The sequence below is a fragment of the Platichthys flesus genome, chromosome 13 (assembly GCF_949316205.1).
Source record: "Platichthys flesus chromosome 13, fPlaFle2.1, whole genome shotgun sequence".
Classification (NCBI taxonomy): domain Eukaryota; kingdom Metazoa; phylum Chordata; class Actinopteri; order Pleuronectiformes; family Pleuronectidae; genus Platichthys; species Platichthys flesus.
The window spans coordinates 13,979,392-14,003,973 of record NC_084957.1 but is presented as its reverse complement, the minus strand read 5'-3'; the positions used below and the strand labels follow the sequence as shown (position 1 = coordinate 14,003,973).

Sequence of the window (24,582 nt, the reverse complement as noted above, 5' to 3'; positions counted from 1 at the left end):
GTAGCCACGCCTCTGCTCTGTGACGTGGAAAGCAGAGAGTGAAAGGTGGGAGGACGACGTTCACGATAAGTTCAAATCCAATCACTGTTACGCGGTCGTTTTAAATACAGAGCTAACAAGCTAAGTTTAATACATACAGAGCTAACAGGCTAAGTTTCAATACAGAGCTGACATGCTAAGTTTAATAAATACAGAGCTAACAGGCTACATGTTGTGTTTTGATACTATCAACTCACTTCTGTTTGCCGGCTCTTACCCACAATGCACCTGACAGGAAGCGTTGAATCCCAGTTGGCGCGCGACTGGATGTAAACAAACTGTCAACACGCGGAGACGCGGCGGAAGTTTCCTCACTCACTCACAGGTACATTTTGCGACCAGTCGTCCCACTGTCCTCCCCGGGGACACCTCGGCCATGACAGCGATGTTTTCCAACTCCAGAATAACGTTTACCCAAGCCGGCAGGGCGGAAGCAGCGGACTTTTAGGCGACAATGTGCAATGCTGTGGCGTTATGGAGACACAACGCGGTGAAAAGCTGTATAGAAATCCCCGTATAGTTTCCCTCTGTGGGAAGATCATCTTATTTGATAACAAACGAGCTTCAGGCAAAAGCAACAGTGGGAAAAGTGAGTTAATATCCCGCTGCCTCTCATATGATCGGGGGAGCAACACGTTCCTGGACGATGGAGCAGCTGTCATCAGCAGGAAAACATCCGCCCAAGTGGACATCGTAGCCTGTAAATGTGCCTTAGACCTCCAGAGGAGAGTAACCACACCTTGTGTAGTAGTGTGCCAGAGGGGTGAGAGAGGAGATGGCTTCATGTATAGTCTGCTAACACTGTGTGACTCACACAGACTGGAGTCATGCTTTGAGTTTAAGCTTCCTTATCAAATTAAGGGGGCTGCGTCCATCCTGCAGGGCCCCACAGTGTTGTGGAGCCACACTGGTCATGTCTTCTATACCTCTCCGCAGGCAGGAGAGGTGAGCCAGATTCCCCTGCAGTTGTCCCACAGTGTGTTTGGGGAACTCCCCCTCCTCAGAGGTCAGGTATTTGTTCTCGGGCTGCAAAATGAGTGCGATAAGCCCTCAGGCCCAACCCTGGGTTATTTCCCTCAGACTGGAGAAGCTTTCGATGGCGCTCAGATTTTACCTCACCCCTACATCGGCATCACACGCTGCATCTTGGTGCTCTCGGCCGAGAAAGTGGACGGGGCCCTGAAATCTGCTGTGGTTGCAGTAACTTCTCACCAGCAGCTTGTTTATTTCCAGAGTGGGGTTGTAAAAGACACATGTCACCTCCCCTTCCAGCAGCCAGAAGACATTCAGTTGGTCAACTGTGGAAGGAATGGCTGCCTGTTTGTCATATCCTTTCACCAGGGTCATGTTTGTGCTATATGGAAGGAAACACTTCAGGTATGTAAACACAATTTTATTGAGTATTTGTTTTTTTCTATGATTACAAGTTTAATAAGTCTACTTTGTTCACCTTTGTCCTCCAGATAGCCTCTCAGTGGTCAGGTGTCAGCTCTGTCCATGTGGATGACTTCTTGGGATGTGGAACAGACCAGATCCTCTTGGTTTTTAAGGATGAGAGTGTAACAGGGCAGCAGCTAGAAAATGTCCTCATCACGGACCTCTGTGGTATTTCATATTCTGTAAGACACACCTTTTACAATAAGCTGTTTCGTAGGTTTTTCCCTTGATGTAATGCATATGAATCATTAAATATACTTATTTTCAGCACGGACAGGATGCTTATGGTCCAAAGCAATCGTCTCCTCCACCAGAGAACAACCTTCTTACTCTTCAAGCCTTGGAGTCCAGACTACAGGTAAGCATTTATGTACCACCACTGCATTATTCTTTAAAGCACTATTAGAACTAGAATGGTACTAGCCCATACCTCCAAAATATCGAAGAACGCCCCATCTTGCAATGTTAAAGAAAGTTAGAAAAAACCCTCCTGAATCAGCCCCCTGGTCTGGATCCACACTAGAAGTATATTTGTTCCTAACCCTCTTCCCTGACCCACACTACACCTTCAACTTAGTTTAGTGGTAATCTGTGTTATGGAACTTTTCTGGAAGCTGGTGAAAGGCAAACTCAGACAGCAGCTGATGCAGACAAGAAACTCTCTTATGTAGACAGTTTAAATGTAGAATAGATGCATCTAGGAGACCAGAAGGGGAAACAATATACAAATGTCAACAGACTAGCAATGTGCAATGTGTCACCCCCCAATCTGAAGATGTCCTCCACAGCATCCCAGTATATCTTCATCCACTTGCGTCACCCAAACTAACAGCATGTCTATGAACGGCTAGAATTGCTGTCACTCTCTATATTACATGTAGGTGTTCACATCCTATTGGATAGTTAAGTCTAAATATGCATTCCTAACTGTGTCCTTACGTCTTGCCACTGGTGAAATACACAAAGAGTTGAAGTTGGTGCCTCTCTGTCTGGGGCATCTGAGTTAGATATGAAAGTCCCTCAACGTAGACGCTACAATGTACTGCTGGTTTGCCCTTTATCTATAACCTGACCTTGGGTACTGCTAAGAGAGAGAAGGGAGTATATGTGGCACTAGACAGGCACTATTCTCCTGTACAGATATAATGTAATATATAATTTACATAATATGAAGGGGCATATACAGTAATGTGTGATGGTCAAAAATTCCTCAACAATCTGTTCAGTAGTTTTTGGTTTAATGCGGCTAAATAACAGACAAACAATCAGGGACGACATAAACTCCTTGATGGAGCTTATAATCATCTTTTTTGTGTAAGTGTATCCTGGTGATATGAGCAGATTGTATTATTTATAATGTCAAAAAACAAAATAGCAAAATCTTGTTTTTGTCTTGTATATATCAAGTCTTGTTATTAACAGTAGAACTTAATTGTTATTTGTCTACAGCTTCAGCCACTCTATTCCTCATGATCATTCATCTGATGATGAAATTTGTCTCAAATGATTATCTTTTCAAATGAACTTATCTTGAGTTCAGGCACTTAGGTTGACTATGTTCAGTTTCCAAAATACACTGTCAGTCAAATGGGATCTTTCCTTTAGAGTGGACTGACCGTGCTTCAGGAGCTTCAAGGAGAAGTGAGAGTGAAGGACAGAGTTGTACATCAGGCAGTTCAAGCCCTGGCTGATGCAGTTTCTGGAAGAGAAGCTGTTCTCACACAACCCGAGCAGGTACTGTTCATGCAAAGACATATACAACCACGAACTTCTGCACAACAGTGTGTTTTGTGTTGCATTGTAGTTCTCTGTGTTTTAGAGACCTAGGTGGTATCGCTAATGGGAATCAAACCAGCAACTCTTGACAGCAGGGCATTTTAATTTCCCTCTAATATTGACAATGAAATGCATTTATATTCACTTCACACCTTCAAAATGTGTGATCATATACGATCTATAATTGAATATCATACAACATACATTTGCAAAGCAATGAGGTAATTTACTGTTAACAGCACCACATCATCAGTTGGCTGGATCTGACTCCAGCCCTTCTCACTTATTTTGATAAGTTGTCATATTTGAAATGGCACATCACATGAGGCCCTGCCCTGTGTTGCTAATGCTGCCGTAGGCACAGAGGAAGTAAGACCAAAATGTTGGCACAGAAAACGAAAGGCACAAATGTCTCCTTGTCTTCTACTCTGTTGCTCACATTTCATGATTTAGATGTTCTCTAAAACGTTGCTGCTTACTGATAAAGTCTGGAGCCTAACCCTGAAAGACTTTATTTCTTGATCTTATAAATCCCCACAGCAGGCCTACTAATTATATAGTATCCCTAGAGACTGTCTCAGTGCAGCACTGTTGTTCAAATTAACATTTCGGACATAAACCACGATTGCTGTCGGTGCTGTCACACACTTGTCATGGCTGATCACGGTCTCTTTGACTCTCTGTCCAGGAAGGTCTCGTCGCTCTGTGGGACTCTGATGATGAGTCAAAGGATGAGGCCTCGGATGACAAGATGCAGGACATGCCGGCAGTGTCTCCTGAACCTCACGTTGACAAGCTGTGGCATCGCGTTGCAGAGGACCGAATAGTTGTGGGGGTGATACTGACGGTGGACAGCGCATTGTAAACACACATTTCCTTTTTTTAATTGGAGTGAATTGTGTATATTTCTCTGCGGGGACAGAACTGATTGTGAGCTTTATGGAGTGAGGAATCAGCCTTCTTAAATATGACCCCTTGAACATGACATTATTTAAACACGTAGCAGGGATTCTTCTCAAATCCGCTTGATGTCTTGTCAGGGATAATGAGTTCATCTGGTTTAAGGGGATCCAACTGTGCCAGTCGAAGATACGGACGATATTAATATGGCCCGGCATGTACAGTTATAGTCAAGGGTGAAGTTCTGCTGACCAGCTGTCAGACCTTATCGCTGCTGGCTAATTAGAATCGGCAGATTAAAATTCTGTCGCAAGATCATGAGTAAATTAAAATCTGTGAGGTCAAATAATTGTCTTTCTAGATCTTTGTTATTTTTAAATAATTTTTTTTACATGGGCACTAACATGTAGACTATTGACCTCATTCACAATAAGACTTTTATTTTGATGATGATCTTCAAAAGTGTTGCTAATAGAACATTCCCTTCATACATGTTACGGTGTACAGTCATTGCGTTCACTACGACATCATGTTAAAACGTTAAAACCCGAACCTGAACTAGTTTGGGGTACCATCCTACCGGGAATCATTTAGGTGTTTTCTTTCTACTTTTGCAAAAGCCGCTTTTTATTCTTCCATCCTGTTTGCACCTAGGGCGTGTGTCGTCCCAGTATGACATCATTTGGGTTAACGTGATCAGAAAATGCTGTTACCATGGCATGTCTCTTATTCAGGCTATTATCTTAATCGGGTTAATATCGGCATATTGGTGTCGATGTACACGCAGTCAATGACGCCAGATTGTAAAGACAAAAATCACATTGAACTGAGGATGTGTTTTCCTCTCCTTGCTTTGCCCCAAACTTTTCATGAATTCCACCAGCCAGATGCACGGCAGATAGGTGGTCACCATGGCAACAAGCAAGTCTTTGATGACTCTCCCAGCTCCATTTGTGGGAACGAGACTATCGGATTCCTCCATCCACCTGTTACTGTTTTTAACAACAAGTGGAGGAAAACGACTTCTGGCATGGCTGCCTCCAGAGCCTGTGTATTGCTGCTTTGATTGGTGCACTTGTACAGCGGGTGTGATTTCAGCACTCAGAGAAGATGGTGTTGTTAATTAGTCTACACACACTGACACACACGCACACACTCGATCTGTGGTTTCGTATCTGATTTGCAGTCTGATTACCCGCTGTCCGTGTGATATCTGATCGTTAGTGATGTGTTATTTTTGTTCCAGACCAGTGGCCAGTGTGAGCTTATCTATCCTGACAGAGACGGGCCAGGGCTCAACGCCTGCAGTCATCCAGACCCAGAGCCAAGTGTTATGGCTCCCCACACCTTGCCCATCACCCTCCTCCTCCGCCTCCACGCCACCGGAGCCCGCAGCCAAAAGAAGCAAGCAGCACAACGCCGGCACACCCAATGATCTCAACACATGCAGAATGGCTGTGACTGCTGTGACCAGGCTGATTCCTCTGTTGAACTCTGGCTGTGTCAAGTGCCATGTTATGCTCCATTACGTCCAGAGACGAGATGCTTCTTCTTCCCTGAGCAGTCCAACACCGCTTGTTGTGCACTGCGGTCAAGTTTCTCTAGAAATCCACGGTGATTTTCAAACCCCACTGCTCAAAAACCCCAAATTCAAAACAGGTAAATCCACAAACATCTTGAGTTGAGATTTTAAATGTACAAGTAGATGTTCATTATTGTGTTCTTTTCTCGCCCAGATGAGGTTAAAGAGGACTTGCTGAGTTTGTTGACTGTGCTGGATCGCTGGGTCTTCCACATAGACTCTCCCGATCACAGCTTAGGTGATATAGACGGCTGGATTCGGAGAAGAGTGGGTTGTGAGAGGATAGAAGTGAGCCCTCAGTATCTACTGATCAATTCTTCGGGACCATCTGCTCTCATGCTGTCGCGCTGGAGCCAGATAACCCCTTTTCAGGGGGAACTCTCTGTCCACTCCAGGTAAATCATTTTTGGTTACAGATAACAGACAGATGGATGGCTTTATTACTGACCTCAGAGCTGCAGGTCTTGGTGGGTTTGATAGGAGTTTGGTCCGCAATCGTGTTATTAGTTCATGAAGCAAAATAATGTATTTTTTATCTCAAAGGTAAAGGTGGCCTAGGACTTTATATTGCAAGAAAAGAAAGTTTCTGTTTATGTGTAGTTCGGCGGCTGTGGCTGAGGGATAGAGTGTTTGTCCTCCAGCCAGAAGGTCGGCAGTTTGATCCCAGTCTTCCCCAACTGAATGCCGACGTGTCCTTGGGCAAGATGCTGAACCCCGGATTGCCCTCATAGAAAAAAAGGGCTGCTAATAGATGCACTCTATGATTGTGTTTGTGAAGACTAGAGAAGTCTAGAAAAGAGCAATAGAAATACAAACCATTTCACCATTTAAGATACTTACCTTAATGTATCCTTTAGGTTCAATCAGACACTAAATTATAATAATAATACTGATACTTTGGTGACTCTTTGCTCCAGTTGTTAGTGGATTGCAGCAACATGAAATAGTGTAAAACCACCGGCAACGAATATGAATCCCATTAGCTGACATGTGTGTATGTGCATGTGCATTAGGCCCCACACAGAAAAAATGCTCTGCAGTGCTGCTAACGTCATCGTCTTGGTCTCTCTCATCTTTTGAAGCTTACAGAAGAACGCTGACTCTACCATATTTTTTTCACCTCATGACACATAGCACACACATTATCACATAGAGTTTAGTAACACATGCTTTTATCTTATAACGATTGGACACCTGAAATTCTCTTTTTACCTGTCTTAACAAATCAGGCTCACTTGGGCTCTTACCACGATCCAGCAGATGGTCACATATTAGATCTATTTCAACCTCTCTCGGCTTGTTAATTTTAGAATTAATCTAAAATGTTGGTGCTCACTTATAAGTCCCTCTCATAGCCAGGCTCCTTCTGCTGACCCACACCATGAGCCAGGCTCTTAGGTCCTCTACCCAGACTTATTAGGTGAACCTTGGACAGCTTTAGTATTTGAGGATATGACACTTTCCAATCTGTCGCCCCTGAGCATTGGAATCGTCTCCAAATTGAGGTATTTGGAATCTGCATTTAAAAAGCTGATTATAACCCAGGAGTACCTTGTCATTACGTCTGAATTTGACCTATGTTCTATAATTTAAATATCAAATTTGTATTTCTTTAAATTACTCTTTTTATGAAGAACTTCTTTATCTAGCATTATTTGAAATATTAGATGCTGCTCGCTTATAAAATTGATATTACTGCTCAGTGTACTGGCTCAGAAAGTTATATCTGGGACTCTCTTAAATAATTCAGTTTTGTTCAATTCAGAAAAGAAAGCAGATTTTTGCCAACCGAAGTGGGAACTGCTTCATTTATATTATTTGAGTTATAGTTGACACTGCTTTGAAGACAATTAGGACATGCTTCATTTTGTTATTCCACTGCATATCAGAGGTTCACTGTCGAGGAGAGAAGGAAAACTCGGTGGATGTTAAACAGCTGATGCCCAAAAACATAAAGAGACTTCAACTATCTTTATGTACAAATTTACAATGAAATAACATCCACCTTCTTCTTCTGCTGTTCCTCTGCAGCGAGTTACAGGTGCTTCAGTTCCTGGACTCTCTCCTGGCTTTCCTCCCTGCGTCCTGCTCTGTCCGGCCTGTCCACGGCACAAGAGGGCAGGGTGCTGCTCAAACATTTTCTTTGGCGTTGGAAAAAGAGGTGGTGTCGCTCAGAGATTCGGTGTCGTTGCTTCTGCACGACAAAGAGGAGGAGGATGATAAGAGGAGGAGGTGCCGTGGACATGATGAGACCCCTCCTGAGCCTGGTTCTGTGGAGGCGCTGCAGAGGTGTAGGGAGGCATGGCAGCAGGACGTGGAGCGGAGTAGGACGAGGTTGAGCCCCCTGGTGGATGTGGGGCGGTATCGTAAGCTGACCCGAAGCGTTCTCGACGTCCAGCTTGATGGGGATTTGGCTGCTCTCTTAGAAATACAGAGGACTTTGCTCCACTAATGTTCTGCTGACATAGTCACTGTTGACAATCCCATTGTTAATATTCTGGCCCCATGGAGTGCTTTGTCTTAATGTTGGAAAAACCCAATAATAGTGTAATATCTAATAGTACATAATGTGTCTCTACAAACTTCCTGCCCCTCTTGCTGTCCTGGTTTCTCTCTGAGCTGGACTCTGTGTGTGTGCGTGTGTGTCTGCTCTCTCAGACAGCCCCAAGGGGTCGGGGGGGGCAGTTCATATCTTTAGAGTGTCTGTCGCTGAATTGAGCCCCTGCCTATTTCTATTGGATCACCTCCTGGGTTTCACAGCTTTAATCGGATACTGATGCAATAGTAACTCTGATCAGCTTATTCCTCAGCTCATGTCCCCTCAGACCCTGGTTTTCAGTACAGGGAGACAGACACTTTCATCTGTGACTGAGAAACAATTTGTGTTATGATAAAAACAACAGATGAAAGGGGTTATATATTTCTCCCTGACTGGCTATAGGCTACTAAAAGCGTTAAGTGGTTTTTTCTCTCATGGCCTCCTCTATCTTTCGATGAAACGGTGGAAAGGAAAGCAGTCTGTGGAGGCTGTTTCTCTCCTGACGTCAGTGTTGTTCAATGACTTTCATCAAAGCAAACATCAAATCCAACTTTAGAGTCTTTGCTGGATACATAGAGTCGGTGGCAGCTTGACCAGCAGTGTTTGCTTAAATGGATGAGTTTTTTTTCTTGTCTACCAGAGGGGGCTGATGAACGAATGTGCATTTTGTTTGTTCTTGGAACTGTTCCAACTCTGTGTGTGCGTGGTGCGTGCGTGTGTGTATGCGCGTGTGTGCGCATGTGCATGCATGCATGTGTGTATGCGCGTGTGTGCGCATGTGCATGCATGCGTGTGTGTGTGTGTGTGTTCCTCACTCACTCACTCATTCTGGGGAGAGTTCCACTCCCACTCTTTTACACCTTTTAATATCTTTGCTTCAGTGCACACAACCACTTCCACTCAACTCGCTGCCACAGGACTCCCTTTAAACATAGATATGACGTAATTACTTCAAAGTCCTCGATTTCCTGGAGTTATTCCGACATGTCTTTTATGATATATATTCTGCTGAAACACTGTTAAATAAATAAATATTTTCAGTTTTTTTCAGATGAAAATAAAATCTCCTCTTTGAAGATCAGTTAGCTTTTGCTGTTCTATTCAGACAACTCGACTCCAGCCACCATTCAAGCTCAGTCCACACATAAACACCTTTTTCCTCCTTTACAGCCTCTCACACAGATAAAAAAAACCTCCTCACTCACACACCTCTGTCACTCTCTGGGCGACAAAGAAGAATTGTGAATCCTCTACAGTAAATAACACCAGTAAATGCCCAGTGGCGAAGTGGATCACACGCAAAAAGGAAAAATACTCATCTGTATTGGTGTTTTCGGAGAACACCAGACTGCTGCACAAAGTAAAATGTAGGTATTGTCCTCTGTTACTGCCTCGAAGTTCTATTAACTCTGAGTGTTTGGGGTAGGCTGCAGGGTTTCTCCGCTGAAGTCCACTCGTCTTAACGGGGAACGAAGATGTGTCAGATTGATAATGTTAAAAAACTTCTCAGACACAAAGAAAACTACAGTTCATGCAGCCTTTTAAAATGATTCGCAGGTAATTTCACAATTTCAATTTTGTTTGGAAGCCCATGAAAATAATTATTTCTCATGTAGGTAGCTTCCAAAATTGGATTAATCTCAATGTTTTATTATTTTATTGTATGTATGACCTTCCATCAATATTGAATTTTTGTTTAGATTAATTTCCATCCATTTATTTAGCTGTTCCTGGTGGAAATGGACGCTCAGACCCGAGATTTACAGCAATGCTAAAATGATTTAAGTCCCAGTCCTTAAAATATCTTGCAGAACTCATGATAAAAAGTACAATTGTTTTATTGCCTGGTTTGTAAGTGTTATTATTAAATAAGCATTTCACCAAAAACTTATTAATTTATATATTCAAAATTATTTTGTAAGATGTTATACTCTAAATTGTATGACCCTTTTGTCTACAGTTGATCACAGCCCATCACTAATAAGGAGTTGGAAGTTCATTAAGGTGGCTGCTCCAGCTCAGCCATGTATTGATGAGGTATGATGAGCGCTGGTCTGGTCGCTGCCTGCAGATGACTGTTATTGATTTAGGGTCAGTGGGTTTCCTCTCCTCTGGACCCTGGAAGTCAGTGGGTCAAACCGAGCAGAGCAGCAGGATATTAATCATATCTACAACTAATGAACAGTGTGCAGACTTTATAAATTAATAAAACTAGTTTCTGACTTTTGCTCATCACATAGCAACATATTTATGCTACAGTGAACAGTACACACAAGATGGATTCTAATGATTATCTATCTTTATAGTGTGACATCCCCTATTGACTGGCTGCATTACAGTCATAAACCTGCCTCCTCTATACTGGTGGATGGGACATGGGTCAAACTAAAAAGTTAAATATATTTTTCTCAAAGACGGTTTCTTTCATTTTACGCAGTTCTTATCACACTTGTTCAAGTGTTCCTGTTTCTGATAGGTTTCTATTTAGTTATTTGCTGCTTTTGAAAACGGTGTGATATGTCCTGACAGACAACGTAAACGCACAATGTCCAAGTGCATGTGTCAAAACGACCTGGATGCTGTAGCTCCATCCTCTGATCGTTAAAGTGCAGACTCTGGCTCCAAATGACCTCATCGCCAGTGTTCATTTCTGGGGTTGTTTGGCTTTTAAATAGTATTTCTGGATAGTAGGAGGAGATGGAGATGCATGGTCCATCTTTATATACAGTCTATAATACGCCTGGCGTCTAAGGTTACTGATTCTTACCATGTGAAAGCTGAAAATTAAGTCTTCCTGTTTTGTTTTTTAAACTTTTCTCAGCAGATAGTGCCCCAGTTGTTATGGAGACGGTTCGGTTGCACGTGAGTTGTGGTTTTCAGACGCTGCAACATTTCAAAATGCCCTCTGGAGTTTTGTTAACCTTTATTTTATTTTATTCACTAGTTTATTTCATTCATCGACCAAATCAAACGATTTAAAAGCAAACACAAAAGCTCAAATCCTGAATGAAAAGGAGCAGAAAGAAGAAGAATCTTACATAATCTCGCCTCTCTCTCAGACATCACAAAGACTTTAATTAACAAAGCAAGTAATTCAATACAATTCAAAGTGATGAGCGTGAGAATTCATAAGCACTCGATTCCCGATAGGGCTAGATTGAGCTCTTTAAAAACAAACATAGAAGCATCTGAATATAGCCTACATCATGTACAGTAATCCTGTGTCTTTCATTATTCAAATAACGCTGTGGAAATTAAGTTTTTAATCTATTTGTGTTCAAAATGGCAAAATCATGCACCACTGTTCTTAACGGCATTAATGTTCCGCTTTCCCAGTCACAGTGGTCCTATCAATTGCTGTGCAGTTGCTAAGGCAACCCTGATTTCTTGCCTCTCTCTCTCAGTCCTCTCAAAGCAGCCTCCCCCAAACCTTAATGAATGAGGGGAAAGTTGTTTCCCTATTAAACACCATTATAAGCCGCAAATAATGTTCTTCTCATAAGCCCTCATTCTCAATTTGATTGCAGATATAGACTTTATTATATATTTTATGAAAGCAGCCACATAAATGGCTCGTGGTGTGAGGCTGTGTTGAAGAAATGGATGGTATATCCGAGCGAGGATTAGTTATTATTGATTAGGTTATAATCCCTGTGTTTTGTGCGTTTAAAAAAAGCTCTTGGATTATTCATGCAGCCTTTTCTCAATAAGCCCACCACTGGCTACGCATTCGTCTTGAGAACAAATAAAGGTTGATGGATCCCGGCTTCACGCGGCTCGGTAATGAACAGCGTTATTGCTCGGATAATGTCATAACAGGATATTCGTCTCTGTGATATATTTGGGTTTGCGTGCGCTCACGTGCAACAACAACAGGTTTAAGAAGGATCTCTATCAGTCTGTGTATATATTTACTACTATCGTCCTTTTGCCAGGCCTTTACTCAACTTGTCCCCTACTCCCAACCGATGGAGTCTCTATACAACAGTGTGAAATACATTATCATGCATTAATGGAGAGCCACTGTCAGATCATATCTGCATCACCTCAGGCCCCTCGCTGCTCTGTGGCATGTGTCATCACCCTGACTTATGGGCCTGGTTGGGCGCAGTGACACAAAAAGGACAGGAGATGTGGAAGGTAAAGTAAATATGGTGCACAGTCAACTTTATTGAAACAGGCCAGTGGACAACCTTTTTTTTTCTCCAGGAAAAGCATTCAAAGAAAGGAGTTCTTCGCCACAGTATGTCATGAGTGCGAGGACCATTAGCTGCTCCAGAACCATGAGTGTTAATGCAGATTTGTTCTTCACTGTCGAATCCTGCCACAAACATACGTGACATCCCGGCAAAAAACACACCAAGTGAAGGGAAACTGTCCACAGAGGCTGAAGAAAAATACACAAAGCTTTATATGTATATATATATTTAGATCTATTTGTAAACATAACCTTTCCTCCATTACAATACATGTTTCATCAGGCTCTAAATCTACAAAAAAACATAGTCTCAAACTCTAAAACCATACCTAAAGATACCTGGAGTATTTACCTGGAATATAAAGGACTTCATATGGAAGTGGGCGTATGACGTTATTCAGGAATTCAGTGCATGTTCACAGTTTGTAGGCGCACATATTCCCCCATCATACCTCATGAACCCGGCCTGTATGACACTAAACGTTGTTATGAGAAGGAAAATCAATGACTTTGAATACATCTGAATGAACTCTCCCTAGTTCTTGGTGACATCATTTGTCCTTGGATATGATTTATAATTACATTTAGAGATAAAAGGAAACATCAAGAAAGTTGCTCTGAATGACTGGCCACAGGTAGAAAAGCGTAGCCGGAGCATTCGGCTCTGACAGATCACTGAAAAAATAGAGAAACATATTGGTTCATCTCTCCAAATCCCTTCGATTTCTAAGGCCTCCGGTATAAAAATGCAGGATTCGATTCCAGATTTTCATCTGCTTTGTCGCTCTCACGCCCGAGACATGCACTGCTGCTTAGATTTTTGAAATATGTGCCCGTGCTTCCTACCTGTATGTTTCATTTTGCTGCTGTAGTTCGTTTAAACCCAAGAGGAAGTGCTGTGACACTGATACCCTATAAAACAGTCTCAAGCATCCTCGTTAAGAAAGACCCCGTTTTTGCAAATCTCACCCAAAAAACCTCGGAGGGTCTGACTGAGCTACAAATCCATGAAACCCTTGGAATGTTTTTTCCCTTGTTTGTACAGAAGCCGAAGCCGATTAAAAAAAAACGATTGGTCCACTTTCTCCAGCATGTTACTGAGCCTTGAGTTAAAACCATTTCCCCAGATTCTTTAGGAAATATGCAGCAGAACAACAACAAAACAGCATCTGTGTCTCAAAAGCTCCTCACGCCATCATAACATCTACCGTAGGATGCAAGAACGTCAAACATTATCCCTGAAAGAACACCAACATCAACACCACAGTCTGTCCTCTCATCCCGCTGTGCTCACGAGCATTTCTCAATCTGAGAAACCCCGAATATAAGCTCGGTTTGTCACAGAGGGTGAAGTCTTTACTTCTTGTCGATGCCCTCGTGCCTGATGATCTTGTAGGTGACCCAGTAGAAGACGTTGAAGATGAGGAAGGCCAGAGGAAACGCGGCCCTGGAGACCGTGTCTATCCTCTTGGCTCTGTCCACGAACTTCTTCCTCATGGCGTCTATGTCCTTCGGGACGGGCGGTTGGGGGTTCGGGGCCGGAGCGACATTCTTAACAGCTGAGCCGTCCTTTGTTGGCAGACACTGGCTCATGTTGTAGCCAGCGAAATTAAAGCGGCCCTCACGCATGTCCTCGTCCTGAAAAAAAACACAAGCCCATGTGGAAAGAGTGAACAAACTAGCCCAAAATGTATGCTTTACTTCTTAACGGTAAATGGGTTACACGTATATTGAGCATTTCAATCTGCTTCTAGTTAGCATCTCATTCCACCATTCACTCAGGGTCAATCCAGGACAAGTGAGAGGATCAACAACCTGCTCTGCTTCCTGAGCTGCTGTGGTTCACTGAATTGACATGGACATTAATCATCCGATATATGCAAATACGAAAAGGAAAAAAAACGATAACATCATGCACTTAGAATGACTACTGACCTAATTAACTTTAATTCATTCAAATTATATTCATGTTAATCAGTTTCAAATATCTCAATCTACAGCCATGTTAGCAGCTCTGATAACATGATAACGATTAGTAGGCTGATATGAATTTGTAATGCAGTGTTTTTTTAATCATATACCAACAGATGATGATTTCAGTCATAGACATTATACATAGAGACGCATTTCCAGTTACTCCCACTATCCAGAAATGAAGCCAAAATATCCTTGATAGGAACGCTGCCATCTTGGAGCCGGACTCTGAGCAGTAGCGATCACGAGGTGGAGCTGTGACAGCCAGGTCCCGATGATACGCATGCTGGACTGATTGTGAGTGAATCTCCGCTAATGTTTGACTCCATTTTTATAACATGAAACAGCTAAGCTTACAAACTCAAACATGGGGGCAGGGTTTATGACCTGTACCGCAGCCAGCCACCAGGGGGCGATTGAGACATTTTGGCTTCACTTTTCAGGAGGTCTCATGTCGTCCATCTTTATGCACAGTCAATTGTGTTTGTCAGAGGATCAACGGAGTTCTAACTATACATCAGTCAAACGGATTCCCCCTCTTGTCACTTCACCGATAATATTTCAATCTATTCTGGACACATGTCCCTTAATCAATGGTCAAATTTAGGGACAATCCATCCTATAGTTGACCACTAAAAAGTGTTCAGCAGCACCATCACCAGATCAACACCTAAATTGTGATTTAATAGTTTGAAAAACCAGCGAGTTCCCTTTTAAAGACTTGGACTTCAAACACTACCTTTTGATTCCTCCTTTGTCTTCGCCTCAGCCGAAGGAACTCCTTCTGTTGCCTGGAGACAAAATTAACCCCGGCATATTCCAGCAATGCAGCAAATACAAAGAGCAGACAGACAGCCATCCAGATATCGATGGCTTTCACGTAAGAAACCTGCGGGAGACAACAGATTTCCCTTCGTTAGATCGTCCAAGTTAACAACAACAACCTCCAATTCAATGGGAATTTGATCTGACCCGGAATCTTTATTGATTTCTTTTGGCAGTTTTTCTCTTAATTAAAATCCTACACCTATTAGATCTGTTCAGTGATGCTTATTTCTTCCCCCCTCTTTATGGTGCTCATTATATCAGCCAACTGTGACTTCTGCACGCCTGTAATTAGAGACGGTGTTTGCTAACAAGTGAGCTGCCAGCAATGTCGGTGAGTGCATGGACATAAACAGCAGGAAGTAATTACTGCTTTAATTACCAATACAAAGAGAACGGCAATAAGAGTTGGTTCCTTGATTCTAATCAGTTTCTTTCGAGGACTTGAGGATGAAGATGGAAGCGGCGATTCCTCTTCAGCGCGACCTCACATCTCCATGGCGGCTGATTAGCATGTGGAGCAAACAACTCAGTGTTTTCAGGTGCTTTTTACGGCAGTTATTGTGTTTCTTGAGTCGAGCCGCTCGGAGGATGCTCTTTAAATATTTATCAGCGTACACGTGTCTATTAGGTGAGAATCCCTGTCGGGGCTGAGGCCTCACTGAGTGCACATCTGCAGACTGAAGCGTGGAGAGCGTCTGATCGTCAAGATCGGCCTCTCGGTGCCTGTAGGACCCTTCAAGAAATATGTGCATGGTAATTTAACCAGATTGAAAACGAGTGAGCACACACCGCTGCTGCTGTTGGTAATGTATATATTATTTATGATGAAAGCAGATTCACGCTTTTACAGAAATGTAGTATGCTGTGAACGGCACCAGGTTAGAAGAGATGCCCAGTTGAGATGTGTTTATCCTCACAGTCAGTGAATGAGATAAACTGTGTCCTAAAACCTAATTTTGGTACGGATATAGATCAGTTCGTTTTTTTTTCACTTTCTTCAACTATGTCTTATGATAAATAAATCATCATTTGGGTTATACAAATACTTATTTTTTTCTTTTATATGCCTTAATCTTTTTTTTTTATTATATGCAGGGATCTACTGACTGGCTGATTGACATACTAGTTACACTTGCTTTCAAAGTACATTCGGGTCTTTTAGATTCCTGTAGCAACATATATTACAACCCCTCTGTAATAAGTGTATTAACTCTTTTGGGACTTGCAGTGGTTTAGAATGAACAATTAGCATTAAACATTTTCATGCAAGTATTGAATTAATGTCTGAACATCCTAGTGACCAAACTTGATCTATATAACAATATACAAATACTTAAGAAGTACTTACTGGGATACAAGCAATTATGTCAGTCTAGTTACACAACCTTTTTCCATTAGAGGCTTTTATGTGCGTTCAAAGCAATGGACGTGTAGACTTTTGTTAGACCTGCTGTGAGTTTACCAGTCTCGCCGTGAAGAGAATAAAAACCATTTCACCTTTGGAAGAGAAGCTCTGGAGCCGGAGCTTTGGGTGGTCATGGTAAGCACAGTGGTGATGCCCAGTGCCACTCGGGCGGGAGCAGCGTCCATGTTGATCCAGAAGGACACCCAGGAGAGGATGACGATCAGGAGAGAAGGGATGTACATCTGGATCAGGTAGTAGCCCATCTGACGCTCCAGGTGGAATTTCACTTCGATACAGGTGAATTTACCTGTAAAACAATTCAGACACGGGAGAACAGTTAGCTGTCCGGAAATGTGAACCATAGGTTTATAATTACATTTTACAATTTGTGTGCATGTGTGAGTGTCCTCTGACCAGTGTTGTAGTGTTTGGTGCAGTAGCCCAGCTCCTGCTCCTCCCTCATAATGAACTGAGGCAGGGTGAGCCCCTCTGACACCTGCACTGCGCCGTCCGCCAGCCACTCAAAGACCAGGTCGTTCATGGTGTAGCCGACTAGAGACAGAGACGAGCGTCTGAATCAACATTTAGGAAACATCAGCGGATTTTCATGTTGCAGCGACAAAGTCGGTCCTTACAACTTTCCAGCTGCATCGTACAAGTTTGGACGTCCATCGGGAAGTTCTTCAGATCCATCGGGCAGGACAGAATGAGAGTCAACCTGGGATGGGAGACAACATGAGAGTTAGATACCGAGAGCTGATGACAGTGTTATAATAAACATATGTTATCTGCCTTTTTAAAGTAATAAAGTAATTATTACAAATTGGTACAGTATGTAACTATAGCCACTAGGGGTATTTAATCTGAAAAAATTACAAAGCAGCGGGAAGCAGTGAGGGATCATGGGAGTTGTCTTCCCCACCACTGCTTTATGTGTATGACTGTGTGTGTGGTTCACCCCAGGCATGAGTAGCTAATGCTTATGCTGGTCCGAAATGGGAAAGAAAGAAAGATATCAATTTCATTAACTTGCTCATTTTAACCTGAATAAACTTAGTTAATTTGTGTGATACCAATTTAAGTAATATCTAAGTAAATTCAACAATTTACAATAAAAATATAGATGTAACACAGGTTTAGAGGTTTTTACATATTATGTCTTTAACTTATAATAATTGCCCTAAAAAATCGAATTCAAATTGCTGTATTTTTTTTTTTTTTATCTCTGGATGGTGCTCTTCTTTCTCCGGTGTGAAGGCCTCTGACAGATGGTGCAGGATTCCCTTCAGCAGGTTCCCATCACACTTTCATTACTGCAACTTATTGTCTCTGTGATGCATCGTGGTCCGAATGTCTCCACCGCCGCCGTGTCATCTCTCTCATAAATGGAGAGTGTCTAACCGCCGCTCGTCCCCCCCCGCTGACCCGCTCTGCCTCCACACCTGCGCTCCACTTCTGCCTCGAGCTGCTCTCCAAATGGACACTGAATCGATCGCTTCGTTCCAGAGAAATTGAATCCTCTGCGCGACAGGAGTTGTATTGAAATGAAATGAAACATATTTTCATATCTTGTACCGAGTTTTGCTCAGTGCTCGAGCTGACAGGCCTTTGAGATGTTGTCCATCATGAGCTGGTTTCACGAGCTTATCCACAACGATTTATAATATTCCGGGCCGAGAGACCAACATGTTGAAGGAAGTGGTTTTTGTTTCAATTTCTGCTTTTGACTCTCAACAATGCCCCAGAGATGATCTTGCCCTCTTGCAATCAGCGTTCCTTTATTGAAAAAAATCTACATTTCACAAGCATTGTCATTTCAAAGAGGGATCTTGATGCAATCCATTTTAAAGTGTACACTTTAGATGTACACTCTTTGATGTTGGAGTGGAAAAGTAATAAGTGAACATGTCCTGAGGTGATCATATGCATCACAGATTTAGCTTCTCTACATTTTCATCTTTCGCCGAGCGCTGATTCTCTACCTCTGCTGCTGTAGCCTACAAGACCAGATGGTGTAAAGTATTATTACAGAAGATGACTTTGTTCTTTATCATTGGTTTATTACTTGGTCTAGAGAAAGTTGTGACAATTGATCAGAGATCTTTAAATATCTAAGCTAGAAAACTAGAAAATATACCTGCCTATGTTAATAAATTAAATATCTCCTATCTTTAATTCATGTGGCATTTTAAATTGGCAACATGTCCGGCACTTAACCTGATGCTGTAGAGGACCGTCCCGTCCTTGAAGATCCGCAGCAGCTTGTTGTCGGTGGTGACGTCGTGGAAGTTGGCTCCTTTCTCGTTGGCGAAGAAGAGGTCGGGCTTCCATATGGAGTCCAACATGGACGGGTCCAGGTCCAGGGAGGAGTCTGGGTATTTGCTGTACGCCAGCCGAGGGTCATTCCACTTCTGCCGCAGGAAGATGTTCACCCTGTAATCCTGTGGACACGAAGAGCAGCTTGGCCTGTTTTGCAGTGCAGCCATTGAAGGTCATGAAAGCATTCTGCTGATGAGCGTTACTCATCAGTGTCAGTATCTGTTAATATATCATGCTCCTTTTGATGAGGCTGTTAAACCCACATCATCAGGATTATTCAAATACATACAATGCAATTATCATAACATTTTAATAAGTTAACAAGTACAACCACTACATCAATTATGAAAAGGTCAATAACTTATTGATTTCAATTATTTTCTCGGGTTGTTGAAATGTAACTCAGAACATTTATACAAGACTTGTACATGAGTACAAGTTGGAAGCATTTCCACTTTATGCTAGTTGATTTTTGAAACAATATGATAATAATAATACAATGGTCCTGATTCAGGTATATTTTTCAGCTAATACTATTTCACTCTCACTTCAGGAAATACATCTTCCAAAAACGTTGTCACATATACACATTTACAACCGTTGTGATGATACAGAGCATTTTCAGAAACAACATCACTGAGAACACGTGATAAATAATAACATGGATAATGAGAAAAAATATGAAATGTAATTGCACATCAACTCTATATCATCAGTATATGATAGTTGACTAGTTTGACGATCATCTCTATATCAGTGACCTCATGATAACTTCTCTTACCAATCATAATTAATCTGATGAGCATTTAAAGGAGCTAAATGATGCGTTTGTAAGGCGCTGATGAGGAAAACTGACAGCGCAGTTAGTAGCGGTCTGAATGACGCGAGGCTCAGAGTAATTGATATGTCACGTCGATGAGAGGCCCTTATGTTGTTTGACATTTCATCAGCATATTGGCGGTTCCAGATAGATTATTTGCATGTGTCTCCAAAGCCGTGTCATTCCCTGGCAACCTCGTGAGCAGAAAATAACATCCTCCATTCACCATCTAAACTGCTGTAATCACTCATTATGAATCATTAGATCGTGATGAGTTTCAATGCAGAGGTTTTATGTTCTTGGCCCCTTAACAGTTCGATGCTTTAACACATTAAAGATGAGCTTAGCTTAAACGCCCAGCACCCCCCCCCCACACACACACACACACACACACACACACACTCCCGCTTATACTGGCTGGCTGCACTTAAAGTGAATTTGTAGTTGTTGAATGAATTATAACAACAACTAGAACCGATATACTTGGTTAGCCAGGGTTTCTCAATTAGTTGAGCCTCAGATGAGGACCCTCATTTTCCCTGAGTAATTAAATTGTGACCCAAATAACGCTTTCAGAGGTTTTCCAGAACCTCTTCACTTGAACCTGTGAAACTTTTGTTTTGGTCCCTCTCTATCATCAATAGTAGAAAACCTAGATTTAATGTAGTCACTTTATTTTCGTTTTTACCATGTTTACATCTCAATGCCTTGGTGTTCACTGCTCATAAGCTGCCGTCAGAAGGGATGCAATAGGCCACCAAGTCCTAAATCCTTCAAAATAAAAGCACTAAGAAGCGACTTCTTTCTGAAACTTTTTTTTCTTTAACACACAAATCAGCGACCCACTCAAAGGGGCCCTGCTACCCAATTTTGTGACGCAACCCACCATTTGAGAACCACTGGTTTATGATCTGGTCTGTATACACTCATGGATCCGCCAATAAACTCCTTCAGGGCAAAAACAAAGTATCTGAGTGAATGGGAAGACAGAAAAAATAAATACATAAAGTTGCTCAGGTTGGTTTAAAAAAAAGAAAACACAGGATGGTGCAGTCTTAACTCCAGAGCACGGATCACAGCGTTAGAACAAGTCCAAGCACAACGCTCAACTCACCATAGTAGTTTCTGCTATAGAACCAAAGCTGTTGATAAATATGTTGCAGGTAACATTAACGGGTGGACCTGAGGGACAGATAACACATCGACACGTCGTACAGGGCAGAAATCACACAGAAAGCCAGAGGAACTCACCATGGTTGTCTCTGTGACAGAGCCCAAGCTGTTGATAAAAATATTGCATGTAACGTTTACAGGGGAACCTGTGGAATGGAATGACAATGTCATGATGAGGGGAATAAAATAAAGAAGATATCATCGAGGACAACTGCAGGGGATCTCTTTTATGGTGATCTTTTGTGGTTAACTACTGTAAACATATCTTTATGTATCCTGTTCTTATAAGTTCAACAGAGGATACATGCACACAAACAAAACACACACACATTAATGTGGAGCTGCAACAATGGGCCCGATAATTGAATAGTCTTTAAACAGGAAATTAATTGGTAGCTATTTTAATGGCCGATTAAGAGACACTAGTTCCTACCTCCGCCAGGAAGGTTATGTTTGGTTTGCTTGTGAACAAAAGTAGATGCAGGATAATTTTTTTCCTGATCGTTTGTTTTGATTTATCAGGAATAATTAACGAATCTTCAAAATCAGACATTTAGGGAATTGATACAAATGATTATGTGCAATTTCGTGGAGATCCAAATACAAATGCGGATCTAGTGATTTGAAATGCTGTTTCATAGTGGGACTATTGGACCTTGGCGGAGGTATGTACTCTCTGAGAGACAGTTTAGTTATCAAATGTGAATATTGGCAGAGTTTTATTTTAGGTTTTTGGATCATCAGTCAGAAAAAAGGCAATATAAATGTTGCTCATTGGGTTACTTTTTTTTACAAAGATCTCCTATTTGTTATTGTAAATTATCAATAATTTAATAATTTTATCAAAATTGTCCCCATACAATAATTAGAAGTTAATCAAAAGAAATAATTAGTTGCAGCCACTCAATAATGTAGAAGTTCTGTGGGTAAAAATAAACATCATGCTCTAATGAGTAGTGTCGTTTTTACTCCACCGTGGCCTGAGCTGGAATCTGTTTGCGAGGGTTGGCAGGTTTTGCCAGTTAAAGTCACAGCAAATCTTTTTCTTCTCTCTCTCTGTCTCTCATTCTGACGAGTGGTGTTCCCTTCCCCCTCTCTTCATCAATATTGCAGAACACTTGGTAATAATATTTGCCTGGGTTTTGTTTTGTCAGGTGGCCGCATTTAACAGCAGAAGCAGGAAAAATAAAGCCTCTCGACAAACTCCGCAATGAAATCTAGGTCAGCCTTCAGAAAAACAGTTCAACGCGCTCTTCAAAGTGTGACTAGCAGGTTCACAACACAAATCGGTCGGGCTCGTGCAAAAGTGTTTGTTTTCCGGCTGTGGGAAGGGAGATTTTGTATGAGACAGGGAGCTTTATCCTGAACTACAGAGAGAATGTGAATTTAACCAGCAGGCTTTAGGTCTTTTAATCCCTGTGTGCTTTTTCTCTCAGAGAAACAGTGGCTCACGCTTCACCCCTGAAAAAGGCCAACTGGTGTTAAACAGCCTGTGCTCCTCACACCTCGAGTCCAATTCAGCAGGCTTCTCCTTTCCTCCCAGAGAGAGGAGATCTGGGCAATGGATATCTGAGTTTTACTAGTCTATCCTGGAAGGTCCCACTATACTGGGATCCCAACACCCCCCAACAAACCCCCAGCCTGCAATGCATGGTCCTGAGTCCCCAGGGGTCAAGCCTATCCTCTATCCACTCTGTTCCAGTGACAAATGCTGTGTCTGTCTCCAGCACCGCAACCCCGGCGACAACATCAGAGGAAGTCAGTGGCCAGAAGCTGAGCCACGGGGGGCTCCATCCATCATTTGACCTTTCATGGTGGCATCCCTGTCTAAAAGTACCAGTCAGAGACTGAGATGTCTGCAAGACCACCCCTCCTGCCTCTTTCTAAATTTTCATCTAATGGAGGTGTATTCTATCACATATAATTTCAAATAAAAACAAGCATGCAAGGTTATAATGAGGGTTAGTTCATGATCTAATTAAAGCAAGGACTATCTGGTGACTGTCAGTTGGAGTGATTGATTGTTCTTATCACAGGACTGGCAAGCACAGTATCTCCACAAGAGATAACAGCAGGGGATCTCCAGATAAGTGAAAATGTCACAGTCTGGGTTTGTTTGCAGTTACTAGATGTGTTAACATAAAGGTGTGTGGTTGTGGTGGGGACAAGACGAGACTCGGTGTGACGAGGTGTGTGAGGATTTTTCGGGAGGAGAAAGATGATAATAAACACACCTTTAAAATTCGGTCGTATTCGTGCATCATACCCGGACGTGCGACCCATGAGTGAGTCCAGAAAGTCTGATGGAGACATGTTGGAGGACGACCTGGAATCGTGTTCCTTGGCATCCACAACTCTGAAACCACACACACACACACGGGGAAAAAAGGACAAATGTCAGAGCTCCAAACCCGTCATCAAAGCTTTGTGTGCGCACACATGGAGAGTGGGAAATGCGTAAAAGCGCAGATGAATTGTATGAGATTCGACGTCGTAGGCTTCTCCCTCAACATGCGTGACGCACGATTATCACGCTGACAACACAACATGCTGCAATTTATACAGGTGAGATTACAGGAATAATGTTGTGACGCCGCATGATCATAGAAAATGACACCCTCCCCGTGCGTAAATTTCATCATGTATTCATTGATAGGGTTTTTAGGGGCAAAACATTTTGAGTAAAAGGGAACTAAAGTAAATCTAATTCAAAGTGACAATCAAGGAACTACAAACTCGATCCTTTCATTTATACTGTTTATTGAATAAAACCATCCAACCCTTCTAAACGTCTAAATTATCACAAATATAACAATAAATAAATAGTCTTCCATCGATGAACTTGGTAAATAAATGCCCTTACCTGAAGTTGTTTGTCACCGTGAAGTATGTCAATAAAGCTACCAAAACCTTGACGAAGGAGCGATTCATTCCTGGAGGTTTCCCCATGTGCTCACTTTTCTATTTCTTCCATGTGTTTGCATTGGTCAGACACATAATCCAAATAGGGGCACCGCTTTCTTCCTGGCCAGGTCGTGGGCGTTTGCGTGTTCTCTTGTCACACAGCAACGATACCGGAGACATTCCTCACTGCGGCCACGGCTCATACTTTAGTTTCACGAAACTCTCGGACTCCCGCAAACCCATTTCTCGCGGCGGAGGTGAGGCGATGAAACATCCTGGTCAGACGTCGAGAGGGACGTGAAACTCCAAAGCGTATCCCCTCATGGCAGCTCTCTGGGTCGGATCCGGAGGAGATCTCGCTCCGTGGAGACGTGTCCACAGCTGGTCCCTGCTGCCGGTGCTCGTGAAGTGAAGCCTCTGGCAGGTGGACTTCACCATCCCCGTGTTCAGGAATGGGAGAGGAACGCCTTTTCTCATTTCAGCACTTCAGACAGCTCCCGGTCTCCGTTACGCGCAAGCGCAAGGCTTAAAAGTGGTGGACGTGAGTTGGTTTTCAAGACCCAAAAAAACGAGGGAGTACATTTTACAGAATCCGATTCAAACACTGTCCTTTAATGTCAAATCATAATCTAGTTTTACATTGGTTTGTCTTATGGGAAATGGGAAACTCCCAGTGCGCACATCTGAG

At 42.4% G+C, this 24,582-nt stretch overlaps 2 protein-coding genes across 3 annotated transcripts; one reads left to right on the top strand and one right to left on the bottom strand.

Moving 5' to 3' along the window:
- Positions 1-262: 262 nt before the first annotated feature.
- fancb (FA complementation group B) lies at positions 263-9,961 on the top strand. The gene is made up of 8 exons (XM_062402104.1): positions 263-1,416; positions 1,503-1,658; positions 1,745-1,834; positions 3,082-3,210; positions 3,941-4,113; positions 5,399-5,811; positions 5,889-6,129; positions 7,766-9,961. The coding sequence occupies exons 1-8, from the start codon at positions 514-516 to the stop codon at positions 8,184-8,186; spliced, it is 2,526 nt and encodes an 841-aa protein (XP_062258088.1). The 5' UTR covers positions 263-513; the 3' UTR covers positions 8,187-9,961.
- Positions 9,962-12,131: 2,170 nt separating this feature from the next.
- Positions 12,132-24,320, bottom strand: glra2 (glycine receptor, alpha 2). 2 transcript variants are annotated; one of them, XM_062401818.1, is made up of 9 exons: positions 23,854-24,320; positions 23,225-23,346; positions 20,932-20,999; positions 18,896-19,119; positions 17,314-17,396; positions 17,093-17,230; positions 16,771-16,985; positions 15,185-15,334; positions 12,132-14,109 (listed from the first exon to the last, which is right to left on the bottom strand). In XM_062401818.1, exons 1-9 carry the CDS (start codon positions 23,937-23,939, stop codon positions 13,828-13,830), a joined length of 1,368 nt encoding a protein of 455 aa, XP_062257802.1. In that variant the 5' UTR covers positions 23,940-24,320; the 3' UTR covers positions 12,132-13,827. The 2 variants fall into 2 exon arrangements, with proteins under 2 accessions (XP_062257802.1, XP_062257803.1); XM_062401819.1 differs by having other exon boundaries at positions 13,954-14,109; positions 15,185-15,236.
- Between the last annotated feature and the right edge of the window lie 262 nt (positions 24,321-24,582).

Coding starts and splice junctions, on each gene's coding strand:
- fancb (XM_062402104.1), top strand. CDS start 514: ATGGAGACACAACGCGGTGAAAAGCTGTATAGAAATCCCCGTATAGTT. Junction 1,835..3,081: donor CCTTGGAGTCCAGACTACAG/GTAAGCATTTAT, acceptor TCTTTCCTTTAG/AGTGGACTGACCGTGCTTCA. Junction 6,130..7,765: donor GAACTCTCTGTCCACTCCAG/GTAAATCATTTT, acceptor GTTCCTCTGCAG/CGAGTTACAGGTGCTTCAGT.
- glra2 (XM_062401818.1), bottom strand. CDS start 23,939: ATGGGGAAACCTCCAGGAATGAATCGCTCCTTCGTCAAGGTTTTGGTA. Junction 16,986..17,092: donor CACCAAACACTACAACACTG/GTCAGAGGACAC, acceptor ATTGTTTTACAG/GTAAATTCACCTGTATCGAA. Junction 14,110..15,184: donor GACAAAGGAGGAATCAAAAG/GTAGTGTTTGAA, acceptor GTTTTTTTTCAG/GACGAGGACATGCGTGAGGG.